The sequence below is a fragment of the Ambystoma mexicanum genome, chromosome 1q (assembly GCF_040938575.1).
Source record: "Ambystoma mexicanum isolate Mex_15411 chromosome 1q, UKY_AmexF1_1, whole genome shotgun sequence".
Taxonomy (NCBI): Eukaryota; Metazoa; Chordata; class Amphibia; order Caudata; family Ambystomatidae; genus Ambystoma; species Ambystoma mexicanum.
In genome coordinates this window covers 1222890300-1222911677 of record NC_090922.1, presented here as the reverse complement: position 1 = coordinate 1222911677, position 21378 = coordinate 1222890300, and the positions used below count along the sequence as shown (strand labels likewise).

The window sequence follows — 21378 nt, the reverse complement described above, 5'->3', positions numbered from 1 at the left end:
TTCAAATGGAATGGAGTGACCACACTGGGTGAGAAAATAGAATGAGTGCGCAAGACTACCCTTTCACTGTGAAACAAAGTAAAGGGCTTGCATGATGACTGAGCCTGCAGCTCGCTGGCCCTGCGCACCGAAGTGAGCGCCATCAGCAACACGGTCTTCAGTGTCATCACCCTGATGTCCACCGAGGCATTCTGCTCAAAGGGCTTGCGCTGCATGGCCGCAAGAACCACAGTGATGTCCAAGACTGGATGAGGCCTGTGTACCGGAGGAAAGAGCCCTGACAATTCCTTGAGGTGGGCCTTAACCACTGGGTTGAGAAAACATGCTCTGGGGACTTCTTGTAGGCCCCAATGGCCGCCAGATAGGTACAGCAGGTGTCAACCTGAATGCCGTAACAAGCGAGATGTGCGGAAAAAGCCAGCATGTCATCCAGGGAACAGGTCAAGCCCCTTTTCACGAGCCCAGTGGCAGAATCTTGTCCACTTGCTCTTGTACTGGGCCCCCGTAGAGGGCCTTTTTTCCTCCTGAATTAGGTCCCAGTTATCCTCCGAGAACTGAGCATGGTGGAGTTTCAGCTGGTCAGGAACTAGCCAGCTAAAGCCAGCCAGGCCGGGTCTGAGTGCTCCACTGCCCGCCCTGCTGCACCAGGAAGCCCCTGATGGGGATTGGAAGGTGGACCGGTCCCTGAGAGTACAACTGCAGTAGACCCGAGAACTAAAACACTCGACGGCCAGTGCCGGGCGATCAGGATGAAGCTGCAACCCACTGAAGTCCGGAACTTGCGGAGGGTACGCTGGAGCAACGGTGGAGAAGGAAACGCATAGCACCTGCGGCCGTGCCAGCAGAGCTGCAATGGGCCCCTACTGAGGCCCCCGACCCTGGCCCGCCCAAGAGGCAAACCGGGGGCACTCGGAATTCAGAGGAGATGCAAACAAGTCTAGATCCGGAACAGGGGCAACAAGGAGTTGATGTTTACCTCCCACTCGTAGGTGTTAAACCCAAGCAGCTGAGCTGGTCCGCTGCCACACTGCTGTCCCAGGGGAGGTGGACTGCTGAAATACAAAGCCCATTCCCAGATCGCCACCGCCTCCATGCCCAGGAACAAGTTACTTTCTTACCTGGTAACGTTCTTTCGATGGGATGTTCCGACGACGACGATGGCCAAATCTTGCCCATGGATAGAATCCAGGGAGTAGTGTTTGACAAATGTATGGACAGAGGCCCATATGGCTGCTTCACAAATGTTACGAATGGGAACACCCCTCTGCAGTGCAGTGGAGGCAGGCACACCCCTAGGAGAATGGGCCCTCAAGCCTACCGGAGGGTCCTTACCCGCCAGACAGTAGCATTTCGAGATGGTCAAGATAATCCATCTGGACAAGGTCTGCTTAGTAGCAGCTTGTCCCAAACGCCTTCCAACGTACCCTACAAAGCTGATCGTCAACTCTGACCCGGGACATGCGTGAGATGTAGAAGCTTAACGCTCTCCTAGGATCCAACCTATGGAGCCTCTCCTCTTCCTTACCAGGATGCAGAGGAGGATAGAATGCTGGAAAAATGACCTTCTTGTTTAAATGAAATTCCGACACAACCTTCAGAAGAAAAGAAGGACGAACCCTAAGGACAACCCTGTCCTTATGGAACACTGTGAAGGGTGGCTTAGGCGGTAGCCTGCAACTCACTCATTCTGCGAGCGAAAGTAACCGCAACTAAAAATACAGTTTTAAAGGTCAACAGTCTCAAATGACAAGAATGTTAAGGACAAAACGGAGCTCCCATGAGGAATTTTAGAACCAGGTGCAAATCCCAACCGGGCATCTGGAAAGGTGACGGTGGGAACACATTAGTGAGCCCTTTCAGAAACTGAGAAATCAAAGGAATCTTAAAATAAGAACACTCCTCAGACGAGCACTTCCAATATGGACAGCGCCGCCAGGTAACCTTTAATGGTACCCACTTGCAGGCCCTTGTGGGCTAACGAAAGCAAAAAAGACAGTACCACAGGAATGGCACATGAAACAGGATCCACATTCTTAACCCTGCACCAGTCGCAGAACTTTCTCCAATGGCAACGGCACAGGGACTTTGTTGCAGGCCTTCTGGCCGAAAGCAACACCTCCATCACGTCTTCAGGGAGGTCCCAATCCTTATACCTCAACCGTTCAGAAGCCAAGTATGAAGGTTGAGGGACTTGACCTCTGGATGGAGAACCTGGCCTCCCTCCCATGAGAGCAGATCATGTCGGTAGGGAAGACGGTGTGCAGGGCAGATGGACATGTCGAGAAGGTCCGGGTACCACGTTCTGCAGGCCCATGCCGGAGCAATGAGGATCATTCGGGAACCGAACCTCTGTAACCTCTGCAGCACTTGCGAAATGACAGGGACTTGAGGAAACGCGTACAGTAGCGGGAAGGATCACTCCACTATGAACGCGTCCCCTAAGGTTCCTCTTGGAGGAAATGCCCGCGAGCAGAATCTTCCGCACTTCCGGTTGACACTGGGGGAAAAGAGATTCACTTGTGGGGTCCCCCAAAGGGGGAAGATCTCCAGGAGAATCTCCTGAGCCAGCTCCCACTCGTGAGAGACCGTGCTCTGCCTGCTCTGAGCGTCCGCCGCCACTTTTTCGTCTCTGGCCATATGAACTGCCGAGATCGATATTTCCTGCTGGATGGCCCAGACCCAGAGCTGCATCGCCTCTCTGCACAGAGTGAGAGACCCTGCCCCACCTTTTTGTTGAGGTAGTACATGGCCACTGTATTGTCCGTCAGAATCAGGACATTCTTCCCCCGCACAGACGCCAGAAAAGCCTTCAGGGGTAGCCTGATGGCCCTCAGCTCCAACAGACTGATATGGAGTCTGGACTCCGACGGAGACCAACGACCGCTGACTGTCAACTTGTTGGCATGAGCTCCCCATCCCATGAGGGATGCGTCCGTCACGATCGTTACCTCCGGCCAGGGTAGCCAAAATGGAGCCCCCTTCATCAGATTGCCTTCGACGGCCCACCACAGAAGATCCTGGGTGACCGAGGGCGGCACCTGAACGGGGTCGGACATCCTGCTGGAGGAATGCAACCACTGCAGCTTGAGAGCCCATTGCAACGATCTCATCCGCAACCTGGCCCCTGGCACCAGGAAAATGCAGGATGCCATGAGGCCGAGCAACCTCAAGAACTCTAACGCCGGGAGACTCTGGGCATGTTGAAACTTGCGCACCATCTGCAGAATGTGATGAGCCCTCACCTGGGGAGGCGAACACTGCCCCAGGGATGTGTCGAGCACTGCTCCGATGTACTGGAGACGCTGGGTAGGTGTCAAGTTGGACTTCTTTATGTTGAGGGAGAAGCCCAGCTTGTGAAGGGAGTGGCAGGTGACTGACAGATGATCAAGGACTTGCTCGGGAGAGCGCGCCCTGATCAACCAATCATCCAGGTAGGGGTAGACGTGAATCCCACCTTTCCTGAGATACGCTGCCACCACCACCATGAGCTTGGTGAAGACCCTTGGGGCGGAGGTCAAACCAAATGGTAGGACCCGAAACAGAAAATGCGAGTCGCCAACCGCGAACCTCAAGTACTTCTTGGGATGAATCGGCACATGAAAAGTAAGCATCCTTGAGGTCGAGAGACACCAACCAGTCCTGAGGTTGAAGGGCCTGGAGGACTTGAGAAAGAGTAACCATCTTGAACTTGTCCTTCCTTAGGAGCTTGTTCAACGGGTCTCAATCCCCCATCTTTTTTCGGAATCAAAAAATATGGGGAATACCATTCCTTGTTCCTCTCCGCTACAGGCACCAGTTCTATGGCACATTTCTGCAGCAGGGATTTGATTTCCTGCACAAGGAGCGGATCCTGACTCTTCAAAGAGAGATTCCCTGGTGGATTGTCATGAGGCCTCTGCCGGAAAGGAAGACAGTAGCCGTGGGCTATCATCTCCAGAACCCCCACATCTGAAGTAATGGCACGCCATTCTACGAGATGCTGTGCCAGCCTTCCCCCAACCAGCGAACCATGGGACATGGCCTCATGACTGAGCTGAAGCGGCTGCGGCAGTGCCTGAGGGCAAAGAGGCAACTGCCCGAGCAGCCTTGGCACCTCGAGTACCTTGTTTTTCACCTCTGGTACTCCTACGGTGGACCCTTTGACTTGCAGCTCCCCTCGATCTACTAAAGGAAGAGTAGTATCGAAAGGAACCTCCCCTCCATTGCTGTCCCCTAGGACGAAAAGGCAGAGGTTGGCGAACTGCAGCGCTCAACGACTTCAATGCAGCTTTGGAGGTCTGCAACCTCTCAAGGATCTCGTCAGCCCTGCTGCCAAAAAGATGTTCACCATCAAAGGGCATGTTGAGAAGCCGGGCTTGTACGTCAGGAGCAAACCCCCAACTTCCGCAACCATGCAAACCTGCGCATCACGGTGCTCGCCGCCATGGACCGGCTGACACAATCCACCATGTCCAGACCCGAGTGAACGGATTCACACATGGCATACTTGCCATCTTGTACCAGGGCAAGAAAGCCATCCCATTCCTCCCCTTCAGGAATATGTTCAGCTGCCAACGATACACAATTCCATAGAGTGTGAGTGAAACGTGCTAAGTCACACACAGAGTTGGCTGCCTGCAGAGGCATACCCCCTGAAGAAAATACTTTCTTCGCCCAACCATCAAAACGTTTGTCGTCCCCATCAGGAGGGATGGAGGCGTACGACGCCTGCTTTGCTGGGGCCGTAGCCGCCATCACCACCAAACTATCTGAAGTGGGGTGCGTAGTCAAGTAGCTGGGTTTGTTACTGGCTGGACGGTATTTTTTCGTCAACGACTTGCTCACAGCCGGGAGACCTTTCTCTGTAAGGCCATATGAAAATGGCAGCGCCAGGTCAGTGGGTGGACCTTGGTCAAGGATATCCGTCAGGTCATCCTGCAGAAAATCCACTGGTGGCGCAGACCACTCCAAGTACTCCATCACCCTCGACATGAGACGCCGGTATGAAGACTCTGCGTGCGTGCCAGGCTCAGGCCTACCAAACCCAACTTCCAGAGAGGTGACCAGACCACTGGCATTGTGCAAAGACTGACGCAGGTCTTCCAACTGGCTATGACCAGACAAGAGTTCGTCAGGAACCTCATCAGGAACCAAACCTTCATCAGACCCTTCATCCAGCTCAGAGATGTACTCCAGAGGCTGGAATAAATCCCTGGATGAGGGCACAGAAAAAGGTTCAAATACAGGCCTTACTGATTTCTTCAGGGCCTTCCTCAGAGTTTCCACTGATGCACGGGGTACCTCCGGTAAAGCCTCCACAAAAGGCGCTGAGGGCGTCGACGGAATCGGCGTCGACGTCAAGCGTGGCGCCGATATCTTCGACACAGGCCTCGAGGGCGTTGCCCCGAGCGTGTCCTTCGACGGCCTCGGCGTCGATGACTTCCTCGGAGGCGGAGCCCAGAGAGAGTCCCTCGACGGACAATGCGCCGATGGCGCCAACGTCTTCTTAGAAGACCTCACAGGCTCCGCCGGTCTCGAGGGCGTCGAGGACCGGGACCTGGAGCGGGCATGGCTAGAGCGATCCACCTTGTCCGATCGGGACCTCAACGGCTCCCTATGATCGCGCGGACCGCCCAAGCCCGAAGGCGTGCGAGCGGTGGCCCTAGCACGTTCCCTGCCGGCTTCTTGCAAAGGCGCAGCCGGAACGGAGACCTGCGATTGAAAAATCGCCATCATCTCCTTATGAAATGCGTCCAATTCCGCAGGGAGGAATGCTTGGCGGAGGCCTCGGTCGAGGACGGGGAAGGCGACCGGTGACGGCGCTTCCGTGAGTGCCTCGAGGAGGCAGAGGAATGGCAGGAATCACTCCGGGACCGAGACCCGCCCCTCCTAGACTTACGCTGACGCGTAGAGTCGCCCCTCGAATCGTCGGTCGAAAGCCCAGCGGATTTCGACTTTTGGGGTTTGGAAACCCTACCTACAGACAACTTCTTCTTCCTCTCCCGCAAGGCCTTTGACGTCAAAGACTGGCAATCGTCACAGTCATCAGTGACGTGGTCCTCGCCGAGGCACCAGAGGCAGATGTCATGCGGGTCCGTAAGCGACATCTTGGAACCGCAGTCCCGACACTTCTTGAATCCCAACCGCGGGGTAGAAGAAGACGAAGACATGATATCTTCACAAATAACCAAGTTCGAAGAACCGATAGAATTATCAGAAGAACCGAGGCGCGTCGAGATCTCCGAAGCGAACACGTGCGGGGAAAAAACGGAACTGAGGCTACGGGCGCCGTGCCTCCTACTTATAACATCCAGTGACATCGGCTCGACGGAGGCCCTCAAGGACAGCGTATCGACGTCATCGACGCAGGATGCAAACACCGAAAATTTTCTGAAGCAGAACAGCTGTGGTGATTACATGTCATATATGTGGAATACGTCGGAGGAACCAATCCCCTCGAACCTGTCTCCTTGTCCTAATTGGCCGTCAGGTGAAGCTGGAGGCTCTAAGCTTGAAGTGGGTGTGCTGCACCGTGAGCATGCAAGATAAGCCACAGGATGTGCTGGAACCACCATGCCGAAGTGGTTGAGTTGGCCAGAAAGTGCCCAATCGCCCTGGGGAGGGAAACGAGCCTCTCGGGCATGGGGAACACCTGCTGCAACGCTGTGTCCCAGCGCACTCCAGGGAATACAATGTCCAGGGAAGTCCAAATCCTGGCCGGGATCTACCGGCGTCTTCAGTCGGTTGAAAGAAAAGCCCAGCTGGTGAAGAACATCTGCAAGCCACTGGCAGGCGTGCACCACCCCCTCGGGAGAGCTGGCCCTAACCAGCCAGTCGTCCAGGTAAGGGTATAGGTGGTGGCCCTCCAGGCAGAGGAGACCAACCACCGCATTCATCAGCTTTGTGTACACACAAGGAGACGAATTAAGGCCTAAAGGCAGCACCTTGTACTGGAAGTGGTACGACAATCGTGAACCACAGAAATGTTTGATGCGGCTGGTAGAAAAGGACATGAAGGTACGCATCCTTGAGGTCTAGGGACCACATCCAGGCCCCTGTGCAGAGACCTTACTATGTGCGCGGGAGTAATCATCTTGAAGTGTTTGAGTGGTAAAGACAGGTTGAGAAATGACCGGTGAAGGACTACCCCCTAAGGCCAGGCAGGTTGTTCTTGGTTACTGCAAAAATCCTGGAGTAGAAGCCGGAGCCCCTGTCTGACTGAGGAACTGGATCCACCACCTGCATCTCCAAAAGAGAAAGAATCTCCTGTAAAAGGGACCGGGACCCTATCTGATGTAGAGGAGGAGAGGATTGTAGAGGAAGACTGAAGCCTGTGGAGACTAAGGGAGGGATCTAAGGACTCTTGAAATAACGCTTCCAGCCGTCCCCCTACAGGTGAGCTGTGGCACCCGACCATGACATCACTGCTTCTTGGCGTCGGGGGCGGGAGCGGAAAATGAACATGCTAAGTCCTCTGATGCTTCTTCCTGTGGTCACTTGGCGACCTGTCAGGCCTCTATGCAACGCGGCCCCAAAACCCCATTGAAGTCGGTGAAAGTGCAGGGTCTGAAGCTGGTCCAAGGGAAGTACATCTGCACTGGCTTAGTCAGGATGGCGGTTTGTGTAGAGGTCTTTGTCAACTCGCCATCAGTGGATGAATGAAAAAGCCCTTGAAGCTAAGATCCAGGATCCGCTCTTGCACATCTGACAAAAATGTAGTGGCATGCATCCATGCTGTCAGTCTCATCTCGACCCCCAGGCACAGCCCTCTATTGGCTATGTCGATGTGGGAGCTCGAAGACTCCATGAGGTCCTGCGCAATCGCCGGGGAATCTGCCAGGCCGGCCTTGAAGGATTGCTTGCCTCTCCAGAGGGAGATCAGGCAGAAAATCCCTGATCTCTCGCCACAGCTTCTGTTTTGCCACGGCTAGCAGGGCACCAGAATTAGCCTGCCACAAATGCAGCCCTGAGATGACGTAGCACTATTTGCCAAAAGACTCAAGGACATTGTCCTGCTTGGACAGACAACTGGAGGTAGCTCTCGCTGAGGAAGACAACAATGGTTTATAATACAGCAAGGCCACAGCCCCCACTCGAGTGAGGCTGGGGGTGGGAGGCCAGGAGGACTGGCTCCCCATTCACCAGCCTGAGCCTGTGGTCTAATTTCTTGTTCATCTGGGCGTTGGCCCTGGGCTTCTACCAGACTTTTCTCCTTACCTGCAGGATATCCTTCTGGAGCGGAATGCCTGAGCAGCTCATGGTGCGCTTACCCAAAACCTTTGACAGCACTCTTAGGTTTTGTGGGGCCTCCCTCTGGCTGCCCCCCCCCCCCCCCCCCAAGTACACTCGGCAAGGCCCTGAAGGCGGTCATGAAAGTACTTTACAGATGCACAGGGTTCATCATCTTGGGTGTCATTGTCGCGGCGCCCTTTATTCTCGACAGATGGGAGTCCGGTCCCTGGGACACAGGAGCCAACAGGGTCCCGCCCTTCATCCAGACCCGAAGATAGGTGCAATGGCTGCTGACGGGGAGGCGTTGGTGATACAGGAGGAGGAAGGGTCTGGATAACCAGTAGGGCCGGGATCAGAGGTGGGACAGGCAACGGCAGCACCAGAGTTGGAGGCCTAGGAGGCACGACCTGCAGGGTCACCTCCTTGACTATATCCTTGAGTAGCCCCGTCATCTGCAGGGAAAGCATGAGGGAAAGCATGAGGAGGAGGAAGCACTCGAAGAAGCGGTCCTTGCAAGCCACCGGATCTCGAGGGGGCCGGCCCTCAGCAGCGCTGGGCATCCATTCCTGATCGAAGCGCTGAGGGATCTGAGGCGTGCAGCTGTAAGGCTGCAATGGGTAGATGTATCCCTGCGGTGACCAGCCGTCTGTACCATAAAGTCTGCCACCGCTTACCGAGGGAAAGAGACTGGAACCTTCTTGCATGGCCCGCTCAATGGCCGAGGGACCGGGTAGGCCCTGATCCGGATCCAAGATGACCGCAGATCTAGCAGGCTCCACTGAATACTTTTCCGCCTTCTTGGGGGCCTTGTGCCATTCCCTGGGCGGGAGGGCGTGAAGGCCCTGTGCCACATCCTGGCTCAGATATGGGAGGACACTGCTTGGCTTCTCGAACCTGAAACAGACACAGCGACCTCAGAGATAGCTCTGGTAGGCCTTGAGTCCTCGGCCTGCTTGCCGTTAGTCGAATCGTCCAGACTCACGACCTCAGAAGTGGCTCCGGTAGACTATGTGCCCTCAGCAACAGAGCTGGTAGTCGTGCTGGATCGTGCACGAAACAAACTCTTGGGGCTACAAAATGATGATCCTTTGCCCTCGAGCCGAAGAGGACGAACATGATAGACCGCCCAGTCGAGCTACTGAGCTCCTTGGCTTGGATGCCGGTAGCCTTGGTGGCCTGAATTCTGCCAGATCCAGAATCCAAGGTACCCTTGCCCGTGGAAATCACTGGGAAGGAATCTCCACGCTGAGGAGCCATACTAAACAAAGGTCCTACCTTGTCTTGAGGTGGGGTCCTGTAGACAAACACTAAGATGACCTGGACAAGCGTGGAAGATCTCCTTTCAACGTGACACTTTTCTTCAACGTCCAGTGACCGAAAGCGATGCAAGAGCCCCAGCGGTGGTCGGGCCCAGGCACTTAAGACAGAGCGCATGGGGGTCCGAGGCTGGCAACGAGCGTCCGCAGGACGCATATCTCCTGTATCCTCCTGCAGCCGGCATTCACCGGAGGAGGCGAGGCACCAAAGGGAGGTTCAGAAGATGAAGAATAAAACAAACTGGGAGCAAGCGAAAATTTAAAAAGTCTCGGCGCCTAGCTGACAGGTCCGACACCCTCCATGTGGAAAAAGGGACTGAGGCGAGGCTCCGGAGGTCGGGGTGTTCCCAAACCGAGGCCGCACCCCCTGCACGCTGGACTAAATTTAAAGGGGAAGCTCTATTTTTTCTGCCAAAGGTTCCGGTTGGGGGACGCCCACAAGGATGGAGGAAATGGGACGGGACTTACGAGTATTACAAATAAACACATGGCACTCAAACATAGCCCTAGCGGGTAGGAATGTCAAAGCCATATCCAAAGGCTTCCAAGAATAAAGAATACATTTTAGCAACAGTTACCCTAGCAATTAACTTTAGAGTAAAATATTTAGTCAAAGAATTGTTTACAATATTAAAATATGTTCAACAGTGGAGGAATGCAGAGCATTCCTTCAACAATGCATTAAAAATCAAATCAGAATGTATTTACTAAAATTCTAGTTCTTAGTCCAGAGCTAATGGAACCCCTTGTGGTTACATGATACATTATAAATGTCCAGGGGAAGGAGACTACCACCAGAGTCTCTTAAGGAGAGTTCTGGGACAGGTCTAAAGTTCCATAGGAATCAATAGGATTACAATGAATATGCCATCTACATTACTGGAGATAAGTCTGCTCTACCGCAATTAAGAGATGCAGAGTTTGGAGGATGAACGAGAAGCCCCATAGGAAGATGCAGCAGAATAGGAGGACTCCAGATGATAGGACAAATATTCACCCACCCCAGGATCCATGAGGTCGGTAGTTTCAGCAAAAACGGTTCTAGTACATCGATACAAATCTGCAAGTACAGGCCTTCTTTTCTAGGTGCATTTAAAGGAGGACCCTGAGCCAGGGGATATGTCAAGTGGCCAAAGCCGCACACAAGGGACAACTTTGCATCCATGGACTTCACGATTAAAAATGTTCCCGTTTTGCCAAAATGCTCTGTATGTTTGCCAAAAGTATGAAAATAGAAAGAAGTTTATGAACTCAAAGACTGAGCCAGAAAATGTGAATAACGTCTCTATTTATGTTGAAATGGGCCATATTTAGAGCTTTGCACAGTGCACTTCCCAATATTATTCAACAAAATAATGAAACCTTTTCATATGCTTTATATATTTATATATATATATATCTATATATATCTACATACCCCTAAGATTTCACTGCACGTCACAGTCATAAGTATGTGCTTAAAGTCGGTACAGCTCCACCGCAAAACATACATCCCAGCCTCATCCCCTTCTTGTCTCAATTTGTTGATGGCATATTCAGTGCTAAAATTGAAAAAAGTAAACAAGAGAAAAGAATATTATAAGCTAATGCATTTGCAATGACATTGTGCTCCTCAGAAAAAAATGCATATTAACTATACATCACAAACAGCTAACCATAATTTTCCAAGCAACCAGTTGTGAAATTATTTATACAGCAAATAACTACAAATAGTGAAATACTTATTGTTAGGGAGAATTCTCAGAAATGTGCCAATTCCCTCTACCTTAGAGACCCCCAGCAACTTTGCAGGGTTTTGAGGACTTGATGTTTTTAACCTGGAGAGGGTGAGACCCTTTTTCCCACTCTCTCATGTGTTTTGGTGTGATTTTGTACACTGTTTCTTTTCCTTCAGTGCAGTGACACAGGGATGTCTTTCAGACTTCCCAAAGGTTTAAATACCTTCTCTGGGACAAACTGCTGTTTCCAGGAGCAGTAAAGTGAAATTGACTTTACTTACATTTGTAACTTTCTAGACTCAGCACACACCATCGTACAATAGGGTGCTGGAGGGGTTACTTAGTATCCCCTTTGTCTAGCTTTCTCATGTAACATTTTTATGTTACCCTTTCCTCACTGAATGGCTGGTGGCAGTGGTTTACTTTTTACTACCCTTATGTGATTTTACCGCAGACTGCGTTCGGTAAAGCATCCATGGGTGCCATTTTTGTCAAAATGGCCCCGGTCATCTTTTTCCACCATTTCTTTATGGAACGTTCCTTCTTGAGATTTACTCTGCATGCCAAACCAGGTTTGGCCTCTTTGTTCATTTTGCCTTTGGCGGGATTCACGAGTGAAGTCCGCCTCTGGCTCCAGGGTGTCTGGCGGGGGCAGGAAGCAAGGGAGGTGCCCGAAACTCCCTGTGCTTAGTCTCCTAGGAGACAGGAATGCACTCTTAGGTGATTGGCCAGCTGGCTTTCCAGCAAGAACAGCTACCATGCTGGGTGACTGACAGCTGGGCTGGAATGATTGGGAGCAAGCTGCATAAAAGGCAAGGCTTTTTGGCTTGGAAAGCAGAGTCGACCACTGGACGAAGGAATCAGAAGAAAACTTGAAGAGGACGCCTGCTACAACTCCTGGATCTTTGGTTTGCCGGGTGAAGCCCTGCTGCTGTGCTGAAACTCCAAATACGTATCGATAGAGGAGCCCCTGCAAGGACGACTTCTCCCTTTGAGTTGGTGGGACCAATCAACTCCAAAGTAAGCCACCTGGACATCCACTCAAAGCTTGTCGAGTATCCACTGCAGTCACTGCTGGAACCGGATAGCCAGGGAGAGGAACAGCAGTTCATGTGCTTTGCTTTTAAGCTGGCCAAGCCCCCTCAACAGAGTGCGGGACCCCAGTAGCAAGGAAAGCCCATCTCGACAGCCAGGAACCACAGTGTTGCTTTTTGCGGTAGACGCGAGGAGCTGAAACACCGAACAGCCACTTATTTGAAGTTTGCCGGTTGTGAGCGGTGACCGTCCCATTGCAGTGCAGGAGTCCCCAGAAGCCCTCCCTCTTGTCTGCATGCCGGAGTCTCAGGAACAGCGAGATCTGCAGAGCTGCACAGGAATAGAAGTCATCTGCTGCACTTTTTCTTCAACCTAAAGGTACTTTAAAGTCTAAGAGAACTTGCCTCTTGTTGTGTAGCCACTTCTCCTTGTTGAAGACTTGCTTGGTTGCATGTGTAGAGTTGCTTGCAGCTTCTTTACTTCACGAGCCTAATCAGCGTGTGGCCCTACTTTGATTTTCTTCTTTTCTACAAAGCCGTTTTAGACATTGGAAAATACTTTCTACTTACCTGCAAGAAGTGCTTAAGTTCAACTTGACTTTTGCTAACTTAACATTGGCTTGCCTAGGCTCCCTGAATGACTTCTCTCTTCTGCCTATGTGTGTTGCCTTCCTTCCAGGAAAGGGTTAACTGACTTTGCATTGGTGAGTTGTATTGAAAGTACTTACTTACTTAACAATAGCTGTGTGAATACTTGTTTTATTCTTTTCTTTAACACTTCACCCAAGAATATTCTAAATGCAACAGTAATATATTAATGCCACCAGCACCCTAGCTATTGAAGTCGCCTGAGGGTGTGGGTAGTACCTGTGTGACATCCCAAAGAGGTAATTGCTGATTTAGATAACTTAGAGTGTGTATTTTTGAAGTGTATTTGTGTGGTGCTGTATATTGCTCCCTTCTGAAGACGGCTTATTATAACTGACTGGTAAATAAATCAATAATTGTTTACTCAAGAAACCTTGCGTGTAAGAGTTTATTTGAATACTTGTCACTTTAAATCTCTGTGTACCTACCCTACAGCTCACATTGACCCCTCTTGCGATAAGCCTGGCTGCTACACACGCTACCAACCTGTGTAGTGCAGACTTATACCAAAGGTTAGGTTTCTATTGTCAGGAGGTCAGGGTTGTTATAGTGCACCCAAAGGGTACTGCATACAATCTTGCCTAACACTTATAAAAGGGCTTAACATTTTTTTAAGAAGCACTACTTATGTAAGTTGGTATTAAAATGTCTTAATTCTGCATACTAGATATGTTGTTTTACTGCAAGTGGTTAACTTCATTATATATGTGACATGTAAACCTTCAAATATCATATTTCCAGTTATGCTCTGTATGGTGAGCCAGGACAAGGAGTCAGACTAGAGCTTAACATTTCATTTTTATTTTAAATAAAGACAAAATTACTACCTGTCCCTATTGCTATGATGGGTTTTCCCTGCCTAAAAACTAAACTAAGTGTGCTTGTTAATTGTCCACATCAAAATATAGTCCCCAGTCCGAAACCTAACCCCTATCTGGCCCTTCCATTTGTAGCAAAAAACTAAACATAAAAATTAGCCAGAGCAGTAACCTATAGACTCCGGCTTCTTCAGGACAAAGCTATTTGGGTTGCTCCCAAGTACAGTTCATCAGTCGAACATGGGTTTTCAATATTTTATCAAGTAAGGTTTTCAGTCTTCTCTTCAGGTTCCTTTTAGGTTAGATTTTGTTAGTCCAAATGGTGTGGGACTTCACAAGACTTATCTCTTGGTATTAGGCACCCAACTCTTAACATAGGCTGTACTACACAAGTCGGTAGAGTGGCTGAGCAGCCAAGCTCATTTTAGGGAACATTCAAGGAATAACTTCTGTGGAGCTGATGTGGATGCTGCAGTGCCACAGTTCAACTAACTGGTGTACTGAAGACGCACCTGTGGTGCTGGTGATGGTGATGCAGATGGGGCCCAGTAGAAGTAGTTCAGGTAGGAATTGGAAACCTACTTGAACTGTGTGGCAGTTTGACAACATCCACATTACTCAAAATGTGTAGTTGACCTCAATCTCTCAGACAGGATATGGGTGGCATAAATGCTCATCAGCATTGGGGTTTATCTACAACCGAATAAGAATAGCCTTCCTGGGTTTTGACCTAGATAAACAAAGGCAGAGCATACTGGCCGTAGGGATATTGTTCTGCACAGTTACTCTAAAGCACAATGTTGACTCAGGTGCTGCCAGTCCCTTGTTCAATGCATCTCAGAGTTATGGCGTTCAGTCACTTCTTGGCTCAATTTCACAGGAAGTGGTTGGTATGAAGGACTATAGATTTTAGGGTTCCATCTATATAAAAAAAAAACAGATATCCATCTTAAGGTCAAATAATGTGTTGGGATTTTCTTGGACACTGGGTTGATGGTCTACACACATTTTTCTACAGCATAAGGAATTCTGAAGGTTATAGTGGCCATCATCTCCTTTGCTCACATCTCACTCTCAGGGATATAGCACCAGCTTCTTTACACAGTCTTCCCCATTACTGTTTGCAATGCTCACCAGTGTGCTAGATCTGGGTATAACATTATCCAGTTCATTTAAGGGTCAGGATGTCCAAAGATCTCTTACTAAAGAGAACTGTAAGGAACTCATGGTGGCAACAGTAAACACAGACACAAGTGATCACAGTTCAAGGGTGTTTACTAAACTGTAAGCAGGTTGGAAGAACACCTAATCTAAACCTAAATCTAAGATGTGAGAAAGCTTCGACCATCAAATGAAAAATAAGACAGTCCTAGTGTTGTCTTGTGAAATAAAGAGGGCCTATACTAAAAAAAACTATTGCCAGTTCTTACAACTAAATACAAAAAGAGTGTGGGGTAGGGTTCACAAAAAAAGAAAGAAGTGTTCACAAGTTATAAGTCAGGATGGGGTATCCAGGGGTCTCCCTTACCCACGTTTTGAGCATGGGACAAAGCAGGAATCCTGAGCACAGCACACTTGAGCTTTCCGAGCACGAAACAGTTCTGTGCTCAGCTATCAGGACCGCTGACGGTCAAGTCTCTCTTCTCTTGAAAGTCTCTTGCCTTCGAGGACCTGATGTACTCATAATAAGAAATATAAGTTTGTTTCTTATGGCACTTGGGTGATGATTCTTCACCCCTGGGTCCGACTATTCAGGGCACAGACCCCTCTCGAATCTCAGCCTCGCTCCGTCAGGTTCACTATGGCTTTACTAGCATTCACAAGGCTTAATGTCTTTTTAAACAGCTTCCTGCAGACATCACTCTGTCGGGTTCACTCTTGTCAACATACTATTCATAGGGACTTCAGACTTTAACCCTTTCCGTCGGGTTCACTTAAGCCAACTCTTGCTAATCACACAGTTCTTTCTCTATTCTCACCATGCAGGATTCAATCCTTTAGCTTTCCAATTGTTTGTCGGTCAAAGACTTTCGACTGTTAAGAGGATTTTGCTAGACCCCTGTATGACCCCTTTGGCCTCTTCTTACGGCTCTCCTAGGGCCTTCTGGTATTGGTAGTTTCAATGCATGCGGAATCAACCAGAGTCTTAAGGAGCACCCACGTGGTGCTGGATCCCTTTGCAGCTGGAATTCCCTTATTGCTCACAATTCCTTTCCTTCAATTTCCACTTGGTGACTTTCATTCAACACAGTTCGGTTTCTTATCAGTTCTACCCTGAAATCACTGGTTGTGATGAACTACTTGGCTTTTCTTGTCTCTGGAGTCAAGGTCTGTACCGTGGTAGCAGGCGTCTGTAACCCATGCTGCTTATCAGAATAGGTGTGCTGTGTTGACATCTGCTGCAACACACGTTGGCTACTGTTTGCTGTCTTGTGATTTCTTCCAAAGGGGTATCGCGGTCCAGTGACGGAAAGGGCAAGGTCGCTTCTCTCCTTGTCACCCTCTCAGTTCTCGCTGCCTTTATCCTCTTGAACTGCTGTGCTTGGATAGCTGTCTCGTTGTGCGGTTTGCCTTGCTCGTACTGTGCTCTCGTGCTCCTTTTATCCCTGTGGGGAAGGGAAAGGGCCGTCAAGTGTGTGTGTGTGTGTGATTCTGATCAATTGCCTGACTTTGCCTGACCCTTGTATTGGGACATGTCAGGTAAACAGCTCTGGTGTTAGTCCGTTGTCTTTCGTGGTGTGCAAAAGTGTTCATGTAGAAAAAAGAGGCTGAGGGGCAGTGGGTCTGGATATCCTATGTGGTAGGATGGGGAAAAGATGTTGGGGAAGCAGGGGGATAAATCGTCTCACCAGTCAGTGTCCGGCTTCCACTCCCCGAGGACCCTCCCCCCACAATCCAGGTGATCTTCCCTCACTGGACCACCCCCAGGAACTGGATAACTGGATAGTGATGGCCATGTCCTGGCTGTCTGGATGACAGATCCCCGGGGACTAGTTGGCGAGATGCCTTCAGTTTTCTCAGATCCCTCCTAAACCTGCCACACTCGTTCTTTCTCCATAATATACTGCCCTTTCCACTAGCAGATTTGCCTTATCCCTTGACTTATTAAGGATTGAGTGCTTCTCACTTAGGTGGGATATAGTGGTCTTCGCACAGAGTAGGCCTAGAGTTTGAAATGTAAATGGGGCCTGGTTCCTAAGGACAGTCGTTGGGTTTCTCCAAAGCTGTAAGGATGGCTGTCGCAGGGTGTTCAGGGTTCTCTGCACTTGGTCCCATCTGGCACTTAACCCTTTCCCAGTCCTGCATGGATGATGCTTCTGCTGATGCAGTCCTGGCCCTTCTTGCCTCACCAGTCTCTCTGACTCCCGTCTGCCTCTGGCTCTTGGCTTCCTCACTCTCCACTCCTGCTGGATGGTAGTCATCCTGTTCGCACATACACCTCCCTGTTTTTAAACTGGCTCTGCCTTTTCTCCATTATGGTTTTAGCACCCATCTAGGGATTGCTTAATTAAGGTAATTTTCTCTGAGGAGTATATTGGTTAGGAGGGCAAATTGATTCTCCACCCTCTGACACATTTCCCCGTGTTGACAAAATAGGTGGATGTCAAGGTAACGGTATAATTAATCCCCAGAAAATAGAGAAAAAAAAACGAATGGAAGATTTGTTCAAATTTCAGCTGTACGAAAATAACATGCAGCCAAAAAAGTCCAACACATCTACCACTCGTTACCATTGTAGCGAACAAGGGGAGCTGGGGTGTCCCCCACACACCTGCTCGTTACAATGGCTTCGGGGCTTGTTTGGGTGTCCCCCACTAATCAAAATAACGTTTATTTAAAAAGGACACTGCAGCACCAGTTCCCATGCACGTAAGTGAAGGGAACAAGCATTGCAGAGGGATAGAGGTGTCAGTGGCACACAGCGAAGTGTGCCGTCAGAAGGTAAGTAGGGGGTGGGCGGTTACCATAAACGTTCAGTGAAGTGAAAACCGAAAGTCATTTTAGTTCAAATGACTTCGCATTTTTCTCCCTCAAACATTTCTTATTCGGTTAATCCATGGACATTCAGATTGGAATATCTTGTCCATGCCTCAACGTTGCGCTCCCCGCTGCTTTCCCTACTGTGGCGCAGCCCAGAGATGAGCACACACCTCTTTGTGCTTGCAGGTGTAATCCTGTGGTGTTCTGCCTTTTCCTGCTGGAGCTACATCCGCATCCTGCGCAGCATACATCTGGTGGATGAGATGTTAGTTTACATGACCCTTACTTTGTTGTTCTCCTCTCCCTCAAGGGGCTGGCATTCCCCCAGGTACCTGTGACATTGGGAACTTGTAATTGCAAAGATTCAAATGTTTGAAGAACAAGTTACTTTCTTACCTGGTAACGTTCTTTCGATGGGATGTTCCTCTGACGTATTCCAGATCTCTGACAGTAATGTCCACAGCTGTGCTGCTTTAGAAAATGTTTTGGCGTCGGTGTCCTACGTCGATGACATCGATACGCTGTCCCTCGAGGGCCTCCGTCGAGAGCCGATGTTACATGTAGGACGCACGACGCCCGTAGCCTCAGTTGTAGGTTTTTCCCAGGACGTGTGGCACCAATGTACTGCCAGTATGACCACAGAAAGCCTTGCGGAAACGAAAGCTGCAATCGCATAAGAAATTCTGTAGAGGGGCAGGCCGGGAGGTTTCAATGTGGACTACGTCGGAGGAACATCCCATCGAAAGAATGTTACCAGGTAAGAAAGTGACTTGTTCTTCGAGGGGATTGTGTCCTCTGACGTATTCCACATCTCTGACAGACTCCCAAAGCAGTACCAACATATGGCAGTGGGAAAAGAATTTAGAAATTTAGAATGCCCAATCTAATAGCAGAATAGAGGACCGCCTTACCAAAGGCCAAATCTTGCCCATGGATAGAGTCCAGGGAATAGTGCTTTACAAAAAGTATGGACAGAGGCCCATGTGGCTGCTTCACAAATATGAATGGGAGCACCCCTCTGCAGAGCAGTAGAGGCAGCCAAACCCCTAGTAGAATGGGCCCGTAAGCCTACCGGAGGGTCCTTACCCGCCAAACGGTAACATTCAGAGATCGGCAAAATGATCCATCTGGATAAGGTCTGCTTGGTAACAGTTTGACCTTAACGCCTACCAGCGTATCCTACAAATAGCTGATCGTCCACTCTCACCCGGGACATCCATGAGAGATAGAAGCTCAAAGCTCTCCTCGGATACAACCTATGGAGCCTCTCCTCTTCCTTACCAGGATGCGGAGGAGGATAGAACGCCGGAAGAATTACTTTCTGGCTCAAATTAAATCCTGACACAACCTTCGGAAGAAAAGAAGGCTGAACCCTAAGGACAACCCTGTCCTTATGGAACACCGTGAAAGGTGGCTTGGCGGACAGTGCCTGCAACTCATTCACTCTGTGAGCGGGAGTAACCGCAACTATAAATACCGTCTTAAAAGGTCAAGAGTCTCAAAGGACAAGAATGTATGGGCTCAACCGGAGCTCCCATTAGGAATTTTAGAACCAAGTTCAAATCCCATCCTGGCACCTGGAAAGGTAACGGTGGAAACACATTAGTTAGTCCTTTTAGAAACTGAGAAACATTAACAAAGATGAAACATTGGCATCTAGTTACAGGCCAATTAGTTTAATCAATGTAGACAATAAAGTCCTGGCCAAGATTCTGGCGTTATGGCTAGAAAATCTTCTACCATAGCTGATAGATCAAAATCAGTCTGGTTTTGTTAAGGGTAGAACGACATCCAGCAACATGAGGAGACTACTGTGCACCATCACTAAAGCGTCAGAGCTGGCAGAAGACTCGGCAGTCCTCTAATTGGATGCCGAGAAAGCGCTCGATAGAGTCAACTGGCGATTTATGTTTATGGTACTGGAAAGATGGGTTTCTGGAATCAATTTTGTTCCTTGATTCGACTGCTATATACCAAGCCCACGGCAGATGTTAAAACTAATGGTCAGAGGTCAAAACCGTTTGAATTGGAGCGTGGCACACAAGGTTGCCCGCTGTCTCCTTTGTTATTTGTACTTGGTATTGAACCTCTGGCCATAACGCTGAGAACCGAAGAAGGCCTACAAGGTATTCATTGTTGGGGATTGCTACAAAACGTTTGGTTATATGCTGATGACTTATTATTGGTCCTCAAGAACCTTGGTGAATCAGTGCCAGTGCTCATTAATATTTTGGAAACCTCATCAGTGCTCTGGATACAAGATCAATTGGGCAAAATCAGAAGTTTTGCCCTTGGTACAGTTATGTGACAAACAATTCATTACACGATTAGGCTTTAAGTGGTGCGCTGAAAAATTGTTGTACTTGGGGGTTTTTGCCTAATGTTGATTTTGTGAGAGTGAATATGAATATGGTGTGCACTACTTTCAAATCGGATTTGGAAAGATGGTACTTGTTACACCTTTCCCTTTGGGGGAAGGTGAATGCTTTAAAAAGGGTGTCGACTCCTAGAGTAAACTTTGTACTGAGTATGATTCCATTAGATATTGAGAAAAAATGTTGGCGTGAATTGGATAGACTTATGCAAGACTTCCTGTGGGATCATAAACCGCCACGTTTGAAGATTAGCAAATTGCAGTTGCCTTTGTCTAAAGGTGGGCTGGGAGTCCCAAATTTCAAACCATACCATTTGGCTTTTATGGCACAAACTTTATCTGCTTTTCTCAAATCAGAGCATGAGGACTGGATGCGTGCAGAGTCTAGCCATGTAGGCCCATTATCGCCTAGGGCTCTGTTAACTAGTAAGCCATATAGAACGAGGATGGAGGATCCATTGACTAGGAGTTTACGGAACTCGTGGTTGGCCTTGAATGAATGTTTGGGTTTCAATTCATTAAGAGATCTAAGTGCTTCAGTTTGGCTGAATCCAAGTGTTACAAATGAAGGGAAAGTTTTGTTCTGGCAGGATTGGTTCCTTGCTGGGGTGCAGTGGATTGGGGACCTTTTCAATGGTGCGATTTGGATGACGGCTAGGGAGATACGGACGAAGTTTGATATTCCCACTTTTTGTCTGGCAGATTATCGTAAGATCAGGAAGGCGGTGGGTGAAGCGAATATGGAAGAAGGAATTAATGTGGATATGCTTGGTTGGAAGCCAGGGGTGAGTGATTGCGGCCTAGTTAGCTATGTTTATAGACCAATTGTGTCGAATTATAGGGCTAATGATGTTCTGAGATTGGATTGGAACCGGAGGATCGGTGAGGATATTACGGAGGATCATTGGACACGAATTTGCGAGAATGTGAAGTTGTGTTCTTTAAGTCTTGCTGAAAGATCACGTCAAATCAAGATTTTGCATAGAACTTATTGGACGCCTGAGAGGCTGATGGAGAGGAATGAGTGACATCGCCGAATGCTGGGCATGTGTACATGAGGTTGGCACCTTCCAACATATGTTGTGGGAATGTTCAAGGGTGAGGGGTATGTGGTTTGAATTTGATCAGATTTGTGAGAAGGTTCTTGATGAAAGGATTCATTTGGATTTTAAGACCGTTGTACTGGGCAGTGATGATGACCTGGTTAACTTGAGTACTTCCCAGAGAAAATGGGTTTTTCGGGGAGCAATGGTGGGGAAGAAACTGATTTTGAGAAAT

At 49.3% G+C, this 21378-nt stretch overlaps 1 protein-coding gene across 3 annotated transcripts in view; it reads right to left on the bottom strand.

The window, feature by feature from the left end:
- Positions 1-21378, bottom strand: part of JAK1 (Janus kinase 1) — a 1055078-nt gene that overhangs the window by 560853 nt on the left and 472847 nt on the right. For all 3 annotated transcript variants that reach the window (XM_069641985.1, XM_069641984.1, XM_069641986.1), the window contains one exon: positions 10945-11068. In XM_069641985.1, the coding sequence (XP_069498086.1) occupies positions 10945-11068 (124 nt within the window). The remainder of the gene's footprint in view (positions 1-10944; positions 11069-21378) is intronic.